General features: G+C 41.3%; 1 protein-coding gene across 3 annotated transcripts in view; it reads left to right on the top strand.

Annotated features, from left to right (window-relative positions):
• Nucleotides 1–13,224, top strand: part of NPNT (nephronectin) — an 81,502-nt gene that overhangs the window by 52,030 nt on the left and 16,248 nt on the right. For all 3 annotated transcript variants that reach the window (XM_070948375.1, XM_070948373.1, XM_070948376.1), the window contains 3 exons: nt 2,822–2,956; nt 4,431–4,553; nt 5,598–6,059. In XM_070948375.1, the coding sequence (XP_070804476.1) occupies nt 2,822–2,956; nt 4,431–4,553; nt 5,598–6,059 (720 nt within the window). The remainder of the gene's footprint in view (nt 1–2,821; nt 2,957–4,430; nt 4,554–5,597; nt 6,060–13,224) is intronic.

The following is a 13,224-nucleotide window of genomic DNA, read 5'->3' as shown; positions in this document are numbered from 1 at the left end:
CCGACAGACAAGCTAGTCTAAGGCAGTTGGTTTCCCGGGTTGAGGGGAGTCGGGTGGTTTCCCCCTATGTTTTGTCTCAACTCTTAGGTAAGATGATATCTGCAATAGCTATTGTTCCCTGGGCTCAACTGCACGCTAGGGAACTCCAATGGTTTCTCTTACCCTTGCAGAAGGCCGGCAGAGGCACTTCATCGAAGCCGATCCCTCTCCCTCCTGCGGTACGAAGATCCCTTCGGTGGTGGCGCTCCCCCGCTCTCTCAGCAGGTTGCTTCTTCCTCGAGCCCGCGAGGGTGGTGGTGACGACAGATGCCAGCCTCCTGGGCTGGGGAGCCCATTGCCAAGGTCAACTGGCTCAAGGGACATGGAGTCCCTCGGAAGCTCGACATCCCATCAATTGGCTGGAACTGAAGGCGGTCTTCTTGGCTCTAAAGTCGTTCCGCAGTCTGGTCGCCGGAGCTCATGTCCTCGTCCTCACGGACAATGTCGCCGCAAAGGCTCATTTGAACAAACTGGGGGGCACCATATCGAAGTCTCTTCTAACCCTGGCAGTCGGGTTGGGTATCTGGTCAGAGCGTCACCTGTGTTCCCTTCGGGCGGAACACATCTCCGGGGCTCAGAATGTTCAAGCGGACTGGTTGAGTCGCCGTCAGATAGACAATGCGGAATGGCGTCTCCTTCCGCTCCTCTTCCGGGAGCTGTCTCTCCGCTTCGGCCATCCTGTGACCGACCTGTTCGCGACTCACGAGAACTCCCAACTTCCGCTGTTCTTCTCGCGATACCCTCATCCTCAAGCAGCCGGCGTCGACGCTCTTTGAACTCCATGGCCGCCGGGCCTTCTGTACGCATTTCCCCCGACGGCCCTCCTTCCCAGGGTCATACGCAAGATTCTATCCGAGCGAGCGGAAGTGATCCTTGTGGCTCCTCATTGGCCTCGGAGACCCTGGTTTGCGGACCTCGTGTCCCTATCGGTGACCCCATCGTGGCGCATCCCTCTCTCGGACAATATTCTCTCGCAAGGCGCCCTGAAGCACCCAGATCCGGCCTGGCTCAATCTAACCGCTTGGAGGTTGAGCGGTGCACTTTGAGGGAAGTTCAAATTCCGGCAGATGTTGTGCATACCTTACTATCCTCCCGACGGCCTTCTACGGAACGCATTTATTCTGCCACCTGGCGGAGTTTCTACAGCTGGTGTAGTCGGGTTGGTGTCTCGCCCTTACAACCGTCTATTATACATGTTCTGATGTTTTTGCAGAAGGGTCTCTTCCAAGGTCTCTCCCCCAACACTCTCCGCCGTCACATTGCAGCTTTATCTTCAGTACTTACCTGCGGCTCCTTGCCGTCTCTGGCTCATCACCCTTTGATCCGGCGTTTTCTCCGGGGAGCAAAGAACTTATGCCCCCCTGTTCTGCATCGCTACCCGACCTGGGATCTCCCTCTGGTCTTACAGTCTCTTACGAGTCCTCCGTACGAGCCACTTCGGACTACCAGTCTCAGACTTCTCACCTGCAAGGTTGCCTTCCTAGTGGCCATTACTTCGGCTCGCCGCATATCCGAGCTCACCGCTTTGTCCACTCGTTCGGACCTTTGTGTTTTCCACACAGACCGAGTGGTACTCCGTTTGGACCCGACATTCGTGCCAAAGGTGAATTCCATCTTTCATCGTGCACAGGAGCTAGTTCTGCCAAATTTCTGCCCCCGACCTTCTCATCCTTGGAAACGTCGTTGGCACTCCCTTGATGTCCGGCGGGCTCTGCGAATTTATCTAAAGAGGACAGCCCCTTTCCGTCGTTTTGAGTCGCTTTTTGTCTCCTTCTTACCTACATCTCAAGGCAGTAAGGTCTCGTCTTCAACTATCGGCCGTTGGATTCGCCAGACGATTGCCACAGCCTATGACGTTAGATCCCTTCCGCGTCCTTCAGGTTTGACAGCTCACTCCACCCGAAGCGCAGCTACGACGGCAGCTTGGGCAACTCAGGCTCCCTTGCTAGAAATTTGTAGGGCAGCCACGTGGACTTCTCCTAGCCCTTTCATCCGGCACTACAAACTCGACCAGTTTGCGTCGGCCGAAGCCTCCTTTGGTCGCCGGGTTCTACAATGGGTTGTTGCCAGAGAGGACAATGCGGTCCAGCGTGACCCCCCCCTGACATCGGGACAGTGAACTTGGGTATGTCCCACGCTGGCTGCTGTCTCCACTCTCAATGGAGAAGGATCGTTGGTCTTACCTGATACGTTCCTTCTCGTTGAGTGGAGACAGCAGCCAGACCCTCCCCTTTTTGTCTTTGAGCTGGACTCGGCATGTTTCTGTCTTTCTATCTTGGTTTCTTCTTGGTCCCACACACCGAGTCTGTCTTCAGTCTTCGCCAAAGCTGGCCTGCCCTGCAACAGAGGTGGGACTAAGAATAATTGGCAGGCTCAGTCCTTCTAGCTGATTGGATGGGCACTACCCACGCTGGCTGCTGTCTCCACTCAACGAGAAGGAACATATCAGGTAAGACCAACGATCCTTTTCTTCCTTTACCACTCCTTTTCTAACATTCAGAATGTTTTGCACACAATTGTTCTTCACAGGATTTAAACCTGCTTTTTATAAAGTTATGCCACATTAGGGGTGAGAGATTCCATTTGAAAAGATGGGTTTTATGGAGGAAAAGTAGAGTTATCCGTATATTTATCTTACAATTTAACTGTAATTTTTGCACAGCACTAAAAAGTAATGTCCCAGAAGACTATTATCCTTTTAGATTATCCAAGATAAATGTGTTTTTGAATTTGAATACATCAAACTCATTGCTACAGATTATTAATGGACTTCTGTTTGTAGATGTGGATGAATGCATCACTGGAAGCGTTACCTGTCCCCGATTCAGGAAATGTGTCAACACTTTTGGAAGTTATATTTGCAAGTGTCATAAAGGCTTTGATTTGATGTACATTGGAGGCAGATACCAATGCCATGGTAATGAAAATCATTCATAAAAGAAAACCATTTATAAACATTTGTTGCACCAAAGTCAACTTCACACATTTGAAAAATATAAGTCAGAAAGAGAAGCAGGATTGCTCTGCTCTCTCTTTCTTCAACTGCCATGGGCAACAGGGAAGCTCTGAAGGGATTTGGCACCTGTATTTGCCTGAATATTGTCATCCTATTTTGTATCAGACATCTCTTCTACAAAAATTCAGAAACCATGTTTAGCCAAATGCATTTGCAACTTCACTTCACATTTCAGGAACTGTAGAATTCTGAATCTATGCTCTTTGGATCTCCACTATAGCCAGTATTTTGAATTATCAAAGTGAACTCACATTTATCTATGCCAGAACTAAATTGAGAGCTGTAGGAGGTAACTTCCTTATCTTCTGTAAAATTCATGAAAGTCATTTGGGCTATAGAAGACTTATATTCATTACCATCATCTACTGATTATATGCTGGAGACGCAGTGGCTCAGTGGCTAAGACGCTGAGCTTGTCAATCGAAAGGTCGACAGTTCAGCAGTTGGAATCCCTAGTGTCCCGTAATGAGGTGAGCTCCCGTTATTTGTCCCAGCTTCTGCCAACCTAGCAGTTCAAAAGCACGTAAAAAAAGCAAGTAGAAAAATAGGGACCACCTTTGGTGGGAAGGTAACAGCGTTTCGTGCGCCTTTGGCGTTTAGTCATGCCGGCCACATGACCACGGAGACGTCTTTGGACAGCGCTGGCTCTTCGACTTTGAAGCGGAGATGAGCACCGCCCCCTAGAGTTGAGAACGACTAGCACATATATGCGAAGAGAACCTTTACCTTTACCTTTTACTGATTATATGGGCTTTTTCTGCCCAGATCTCACAGACCTGAATTATGGAGAAAGTGAAGGGGAACTTAAAAACTAGTCCTATTAGAACCAGGCTGATGGGGATAAGGTAATTTTGGCTGGATTCAAATATTTCAAAAAGATAAAGCGTGGTTATATTTAATTTTGCATACCATCAACTGGAAACCCAGCCACTATGCTTAGTAAACCATAGTTCATAGAATTTTTCCCAGCAATCTAGACATTTAGGATTCAACTTTTAAGATCACCAGACAGTATGGCCATTAATTTCAAGCAATGTGAATCCATCCAGTAATATGTGGTTCTTTTTTGTAGCCTGTAGTATTCTATTATCACAGAAAAGCTTAGAAGTCAAAACTCAACTATCTAAAACTTCTGACCTTTTATTATTTTGTTGCTTGTATAAGTCCCCTGAGACCTTCTTAAAATTTCAGATTCATTCAAGGCTCTTCAAATAATTTGCCTACTGTCTTAATTTTCACTGTTAGCATTTCAGCATTTTAATACTGAATGGGATTTATTTCAATTTTTTTTACAAGAAAGAATGTTAATTTGAAAATGCAAATGCGTGATTGTTATCATTAAAATGGAATTTATCTCTTTTTTTTCTGTTTACAGACATAGATGAATGCTCTCTTGGCCAATATCAGTGTGGAGGTTATTCCCAGTGTTACAATACACTAGGGTCTTACAAATGTAAATGCAAAGAAGGGTACAGAGGTGATGGATTAAACTGCATAAGTATGTAATGATCCTTTTAATCTTGTATTCTGAATCCAAATTAGACATGACCTCTTTGTGAAGCTAATTTTTAGATCCATTTGTGGTTATCTCAGTTTCACTAACACTGGTAAAGAAAAGAAGAGTATTCTGAAAGTTTTAAGAGCCTTAATATTAGACTATGACATTTGGACTACCTAAATCCAGATAACCACTGGGTGGTCATAGGAAAACACTGTAAACTCCCAAATCTTTGCCACTATCCGGTGGCCACCTGGACATTTATACCATTTTGGTAGCCATATTAAAAGGCTGGTGTAAAAATATATTTTTCAAAGTTGGTAGGATGTTTGTAGTGGCTGGAATACTAAGGTTCTGTGATCAGGTATTTTGAGCAATGTATGCGCCAAGAAGAATGTGCTTTCTTCTATTGAACCAATAACTCAACCATTTAATATTTCATATTTCATAATATTTAAGCCAGGGGTAGGTTCTACTTACCTTTACTACCGGTTCGCATGGCGCCCGCATGTGCTCTTCTGCGCATGTGCAGATCACCTATGATGACGTCCGGGTCAGTGGGCAGAGCCTCCCACCGGTTTTACTACCAGTTCTTGCGAACCGGGGGCAACCCACCACTGATTTAAGTCCATGTGTATTTGCTTATACATTTTACAAGTTTAAAACTGTGAAGCCTCATGTTTACAAGGATACATCTGAATAATTTCTGTTACTATTAAAATGCAGTAGTTTTCAAGAAAATTCTACGAACTGGTACTATCTAGTTTTGTTGGAACTACAGATGTCCTATTTATTTTGAAGACTACATATCCAATTTACGGGGGAAAATGCATTCCTTTGAATATTTGATAATCCCATATAGATATGAAAATTGTACTCATGAATTAAAGATAGAAAATGATATCCACAGAGCTATAAGCAAGGATCATAATATTGATATTAATCTAGAAATCCTGCTTCTTGTTTTGTTTTGTTGTTGCTTTTGTTAGAGTTAACACTGCATCATTTCTTAACTTTGCACATTTTTCGGTTCTTTCTTTCCAGGGATTCCTAAAGTTATGATTGATCCATCTAACCCCTATAGTGTATTTAAAAGCAATTCAACTTTTCTGAAAGGAAGCAGTGGCATGACCAACAGAATACCTGAATCTGGTGGTACAAAATATCCCATCCAATTGCCATATATACCATATGTAATTACACCAAAGCCTTATGTGAAGACAACAGCTAGAGCAACTGTGAAACCAACATACAAACCATATACCAGATTGGCAACACAACCTGCCACGACAAGACCAGTTTTCAGGCCAGTGACAAGATCTCCACCAGTGACAAGTCCTCCCCAACAACCCACAGTACCATTTCAGCCTGTAATAACAACATCAATGCCACAAGTAGTAACTGAGGAGCCTCTGCCTTTTCCTACTGAAACAACACCACAACCTGGATTTACAGTTGACAATTGGATCCCAATTGAGCCACAGAAACCCCGAGGAGATGTATTTAGTAAGTAAGGCTAGATTTTCTTATGTGTTCATGTGAAATCTAGTTTATTAACTAGACTAAATTCATCAGTCAGGAGCAGGAATAGAAGAGAGGGAGAAAGTTATGGGTTAGGACAAAACTATTTGTGGGGGTTAAACAACCTGTTTTTAATATTGATCCACAAGGTGACATTTTAGAATCTAAAATTCTAAATTATGTCTCACGGTATTTCTATACTATCACTTATTGTTATAAACTACTTTTAAAGAGTGAATAAGAAAGGAATAATACAAATGAATATATTTATGTCTGGTGTAGCAAAAACCTTTTCTCTATCCCTCTTAGTACATACCAGGATTATGCACTGAAGGATGGTTTTAAAAGCACATAATTACTATTTGGAATATTGTTATCACAAGATTTTGTATAACTTTATGTTTTCCTGATGCTCAAAATAAGATTTCCCATACTGCCACAAACAGTGTAGACAAATTTATGGAGAATAAGAGAATCTATAGCAGCTAATCATGATAGTTATATACTTCCACTATCAGAGGCAATGTGAATATTATGTGGTAAGGGACACGTGTTGGGGGATGCTGTTACTTTCATCATGTTTTGTTTGTATGTTGACTTCTCTCCGACATTGGGCATTTGTTTGTTGTGGAAATAGAATGCTGGACTTGTAGCTTGTGGTCTGTTCTAGGAAAATCTAGTTCAACATGTCCAATCATAAGATGGACATTTGAAAATTGAATGGAATTCTGTGATATGGGAAATTTGGCTATGAATTAAATAAAAAAAATCAATATCAAGTATGTAATGGGTTAATATTTTGGACCCAAGTTTAATTTAGTTTTTGAGAAACATGTTTGTTTCATGACAATTTTCAAAGCCATCTTGTGGCTACTTGCTCAAGAATCAAATGTAAAGTCAAGTTAAATCTACCGGTAATTGTTGATTTCTGCTTTATGAAATCTGCTCATCAAATGGGAGACATTTAGGCTTCCCAAGGTGGTTCCAAAGGTGCTCCTTCATTAGGGAGCATCATTTTAGAGAGATGTCTTACAAATATTACAGTACTTTCATGCCAAGCCAGCTTCGTGCCACAAATTACATTTGATGACTTGCATGTTTTGGAATGCATGCCAAGAAATACTCCAGTGCTCTGTTTCATCTTTAGCATCTCAACTGATGTTAATTATAGAGTTTGTAGTATATTTCGAAAAGTCTTTGGTGCCCAGAACAGTTACATTGCATAGCTAATAGAATATGAATTTTGTTATCTTGCATGGACAAGTGCATTCCTGAATAACTTTGGGAGTGATTTTGGCTGGATTTCAGCAACTCCTAGTAAAATACTTTCTTAAGACAGTTTTCTTCCTCCCCCAAAAAAGCAGTTTGTTTGAATCTCCCACCTTTAATATATATTATAGGTATAAACTCCTCATAAATTAGGGGCAGAAAACGCAGCAGTTCCGCTTGAGGAAGATGAAGGCATTATCTAAGAATACTCAGTGTTTTCGGGGGGAAAAGATGTATTACTTCATAATCCTCTGTAAGAATTATTAAGGGTTCTTTAGAAATTATTTTGCAAACATTGTTACCAAACATTCAGGATAGGACTCTGCCACCCAGAGTTGTTGGATACAAGATGGGCAGCAAATATATTTTATAAATAAATAAATACTGTACATAAATCCAGTGAATGAAAAAGTGAATAATATGTAAATTGCACAGATATCATTGTTTTGTTCTGCATTGCTCATATTGTCTAATATGCAATGCGAGTGGATGCTTATTTTGTATTTATGATAGAAAAAAAATCTTGTCACGTAAAATGTCTAACCTATACATATTCCCACTACTCCATGGTTCACCAAGGGTTAACATCACCACATAACCCATAACTCCCACAATCCCACCTTACCTTAACTCCTCCCTCTGGGTACAAAAGCACCAGCCACATGGACATCAGGCAGTTCTAGATACACACCTGAAAGGAAATGACTTAGGTCAGTTACTTTGTATGTTTAAGCCTGTGATATATTTAAGCTGAAAATAAATTTCAACAAATACTAATCTGCATCGAGAGTTATTGGGCTAGATCCTCCCTATTCAACAAATCTGAACTATGATTGGCAATATGGCACATTCACAAAATACCTAATGTTCAGAAAATCTGTTAGAATATTTACAATCCCTACGCTGTCTCCCTCCCTCCTGAGGTGAGGATGGCTTCATCACATCTAAGATTCTGAAGGTCCCTCAAGATCTAGTTATGCCAGGAGGCCTAAGGCCGCAGGAGACAGGTGAACTAATGAGGTACCTCCATTACTATTAACATCCCAGCATCTATCAGTCTTGTTTTTACTGTTTTTACAGTTCTTTAATGGTTTTAGTATTTTTAAATTGTTTTTAGATAAGTTTTTTTTAGTTTTGTTGTATACCACTCAGGTTCACTTGCTTGTGAGATGGATGGTTAACGATGGATGGATGGATGGATGGATGGATGGATGGATGGATGGATGGACATATGGACGTATGGACGGACATAAATCTATCTGTAAAGCTAAAATCTAAAGACTATAAAACATTTTCTAGGCTGAAGTCATCATTTGATGCAACAGCATCACAATATTTCTCCTCTTCTCCTTCTCTTTAATTATACTTGCATACATACAGTACATGCTAATAATACTATTTTATTTTAGTCCAATATTGAATTTGGACGATACATAAATAATAAATCAAATAAGTTGTTGTTGCGACCCATTCTTTTCTATCAATATGGACACATCTTCGAAAATTTCTCTACCCATTTCCCTGTTTTTAATAGGCATCCCACCTAGGTACACAATTTCATTTACTTGCTCTAATCTTTCATCATGTGCATATCTTGCAATCATTCTTTCAGTTTTCCAGAATTTAATATATAGCTTCTTATCTTCAAATGATAAAGTGATGTATTAAAATCAAGGACTGAGTTTGCAATATATATATTTTCTATTTACCATGCTGTATAAACATATCCACTGGTTTGTAAATCATGTTTTTTGGGCAGGATAGGTACAGAGAGCCAGTTTGGTGTAGTAGTTAAGACATCAGGCTAGAACTGGGAGACCATGAGTTCTAGTCCTGCCTTAGACCCAATACCAGCTGAGTGACCTTGAGCCAGTCAGTTTGCCTCAGCCCTAGGAAGGAGGCAATGGCAAACCACTTCTGAAAAACCTTGCCAAGAAAACTGCAGGGATGTGTCCAGGTGGTCTCTGAGAATTGGACGTAAGTGAACAGGAAAAAAAGGAAGATACGTGCACTATATTGGGTTAAAAATAATTCACACACACACACACACACACACACATTTTGTCTCAATATAATACATATTATAGCCTGTGGAAAGGTTTTTGAGAACATATCAAGTTGGAACAGGTTTGGAACTCACAATTTAAGTTTCTGACTACTTTTATGAATCTAAGCAAATGTTTTCCTTCAGAATGAAGGGCAGTGAAATTAACTATATTCTGGCTTTTGAAAGTGCTTACAATTGACAGTGGTTTATCTTTCCAATTCCATGTGTACAGATGTTCCTGCTTCATAATGGATAAACATTAAGGTTCGTCACTTTCTGTTTAGCCAGGCAGACTAGGATGAGCTTGGAAGAACTGGAAATGCTTTGACTTATCAATTGATTATGCATCCTCAAGTCAGCATCTAATCTTAATAACCACACATGTAGCCATCCACCAAGATAATCTGTTCCCATCCTAATTTTTCAGGTTTCCTCACAATATACCAGGGTGAAATCCAATTTTTTTACTACCGGTTCGATGGGCATGGCTTGGTGGAAATGGCAGGGGAAGGATACTGCAAAATCTCCATTCCCACCCCACTCTGGGGCCAGACAGAGGTAGCATTTGCCGATTCTCCGAACTGCTCAAAATTTCTGCTACCAGTTCTCCAGAACCTGTCAGAACCTGCTGGATTTCACCCCTGCAATATACCTATCACTGTTGTAATTATATCCATGTAGCTTGATGTTGATCATTCTGTTCTTTCCCGTCATCAACTTTGTAATAATAAAAATGTCGGTCAAATTTCATCTTTCATCTTGTACAGGTCCTTGTGAATAGGGAATATCTTCTAAAGTATCTTGGATGTTGACATCTCTACCATACAGAATTTCACCATTCTTCCATCCTGATTTTTTTCTTCTTCTCTGAATCATGCACCTTGTGACTCTTAGCATACCAATTCAAATAATAGATTTGCTGTTGTCTCTAAAAAGATCATATACCTCCTTCATCTTCCCATATTGCTACTGTCCAATATGGTTGCCTGCTTGCTTTAGCTAGGCAGCTGGGATGACTTTTATACTGTAGGTGAATTCTTATACCAGCTTTTATTTTTGGTATATAGTCCTTGTGTTTTTCATTCATATCCCCAGAAACTAGTCATTCTTGACTACCAGAATGAGGTGAAATAACAGGGCTTGGGGAATGAGGGAAGGGAGAAGAGATGGCCTGCTACTTAGAAATCCATTAAGTTGCTTAGAGATGCAAGGATGCTTAATTAATTGAGGAAACCCTTTTAATGAATCCACAGAATGTTAGCTAATAAATCACTCAAATTAGTTCACTCTGCAGTCTTCTCCTTTTTATATATAGCTAGGTGCTCTTTACCTACTGTGGTTTTTAGTGTAGAATAGTGAATTCCTCAGTGGCTAAGACGCTGAACTTGTTGATCAGAAGGTTGGCAGTTCAGCAGTTCGAATTCCTAGTGCCGCGTAATGAGGTGAGCTCCCGTTACTTGTCCCAGTTTCTGCCAACCTAGCAGTTCAAAAGCACGTAAAAAATTCAAGTAGAAAAATAGGGACCACCTTTGGTGGGAAGGTAACAGTGTTCCATGTGCCTTTGGCATTTAGTCATGCCGGCTACATGACCACGGAGACGTCTTTGGACAGCGCTGGCTCTTAGGCTTTGAAACGGAAATGAACATCGCCCCCTAGAGCCGGAAACAACTAGCATGCATGTGCGGGGGAACCTTTACCTTTATAGCCAAAGGAAAAGGTTTTTTTTTTCCTTTTTCTGTAAAGGCTTCATTATATATACATATCAGCATAGGCTTATTGTCCCTATCTTGTAAGATCCTCGGCATGTCTGCTCAGAAGTTTAAAAAATCCAGACTGTAAATCTGAAAGAATTACAACCTTAATATCAAGGGCTCAACACTCATGTTTTTGCTGGTTTGTCTGGGAAATATTAGTTACACAGCACAAATAGTTTGGCTTTTAGAGATATTGATATGAGTAGTCTAAAGCTATAATAATTGCATGTTATTCTTTAGTTGTTATACATGAAATCAAAGGCCCAGCTCTACAGTTTGCACGTGAAATTCCTTTCGTGTTTTGGATTACATCAATTTGTCAAGCTTTCATGTGGCAAAGGCCCTAAGGCATTATTCTTTCAAAAGATTTGGATCTTTTTGTAGGCCTAGCTCCAAATTAGAAGGGACTTTGAGATAAAAGTTGTGGTCATTGAAAGGTAATTTTAAATTTAAGTGTATTGATGCTATTATTGTTACAAAGAATTAGATTTTTTTTTCAAAGAGAAATGTCATAATGATTCAATTGGGAAAGATGTTCTCTCTACTTACCTCTAGTATGCATATTGTTTGCCTCTTCTATTGTATTGTCAACAAGAATGTAGCCTTAGGAAGCATACTTTGTACATACACAGATCTTGATTCCCAACAAAGTCACAAACTTTATGATGACTATGTATAAGGGTATGTGTTACATACAGTTAGGGTTAGGTTTTCTATACAGGTAATTCTTGGCTTAAAACCACAATTGGGACCAGAACTCCTGTCTTTAAGCAAGACAGGCATTAAGTGGGTCACACTAGTTTTTGTTACCTTTCTGCCCTGGTTGTTAAACGAATCACACAATTGTTAAGTAAATAACATAATAACAGAGTTGGAAGGGAGCTTGGGGGATCTTCTAGTCCAACCCCCTGCTGAAGCAGGAGACCCTATACCCATGATGGCAAACCTATGGCATGCAGAGCCCTCTCTGCGGGCATGCCAGCTGTTGCCCCAGCCCAATTCCACCACTGACCAGCGGGTCTATGCTGCGTGGGGGGCGGGGTGCATCGGGGACGCGCGTGTGCATGCATGGAGGGGTGGGATGCATGCATGGGGGGTGCAGGTTGGTGCAGGAGGCTTTTCAGGCCCAAAATGGGGCGCAGGGGGCCTCACACGATGCCCCCGAGTCCCGTTTTGGCTTCCAGATTGGTGCAGGAGGCTTTGGGCACTCGGCACCAAAAAGGTTAACCATCACTGCCCTATACAAATGGCCATCCAAGCTCTTCTTAAAATCTTCCAGTGATGGAGCACCCACACTGGCTTCCTCCATTAACTTAGCCTTGAATCAGAAGCAAAGCTTTGTCAGAAACTGATTGGAAAGGTTTCAAATGGCAATCACATGAACCCAGAATGCTGAAACCATTGTAAATACATGCTGGTTGCCAGGCACTTAAATTTTGATTACATGATTACAGGGACACTGCAACAATCATATAGTGTGAGGATCGGTTGTAAATTATTTTTTTCAACTGTGTCATAACTTTGAACGGTTGCTAAACAAATAGCACATAGACTTATATACCACTCCATAGTGCTTTACAGCACTCTTTGAGTGATTTATAGTGTCAACATATTGTCCCCAACAATCTAGGTCCTCATTTTATTGGAAGGATGGAAGGATGAGTCAACCTTGAGCCCCATCAGGATTGAACTCCAGACTGTGGGTAGAGTTAGCCTTCAATATCACATTCTAACCACTGTGCTACCAGGGATCTAAACAAATGGTTGTAAGACAAGGATACTTGTACTAGCTGATATAAATTGAATTCCAAAATGTCTGGTTGCCAACTCCAACTACAGTTTTACTCTAGAGAAGATTCAAGACATTACTGGCAAAAGAGAAAAGTAGCAGTGGTCACTGTAGCTACCCTCCCATTCTCCTTTTCCCTGTAGACAATCCATTTGTTAATTGTTATTGGAGAAACTAAAGAGAAATTCTGAGGAATACTGCAGGATTGGGATTTGATCATTCCTGCATATGGAGTAGAGTAGGAACAATGACAGTCCCTCTCCTTTTCCTGAAAATTGGAAAGGAGCATTA

This window comes from Pituophis catenifer, unplaced genomic scaffold (assembly GCF_029215685.1).
Source record: "Pituophis catenifer annectens isolate HBS135680 unplaced genomic scaffold, rPitCat1.0.hap2 SCAF_8, whole genome shotgun sequence".
In the NCBI taxonomy this organism is placed as follows: domain Eukaryota; kingdom Metazoa; phylum Chordata; class Lepidosauria; order Squamata; family Colubridae; genus Pituophis; species Pituophis catenifer.
Note: the sequence above shows the minus strand (reverse complement) of the source record. Positions and strands in the feature narration are given on the sequence as shown.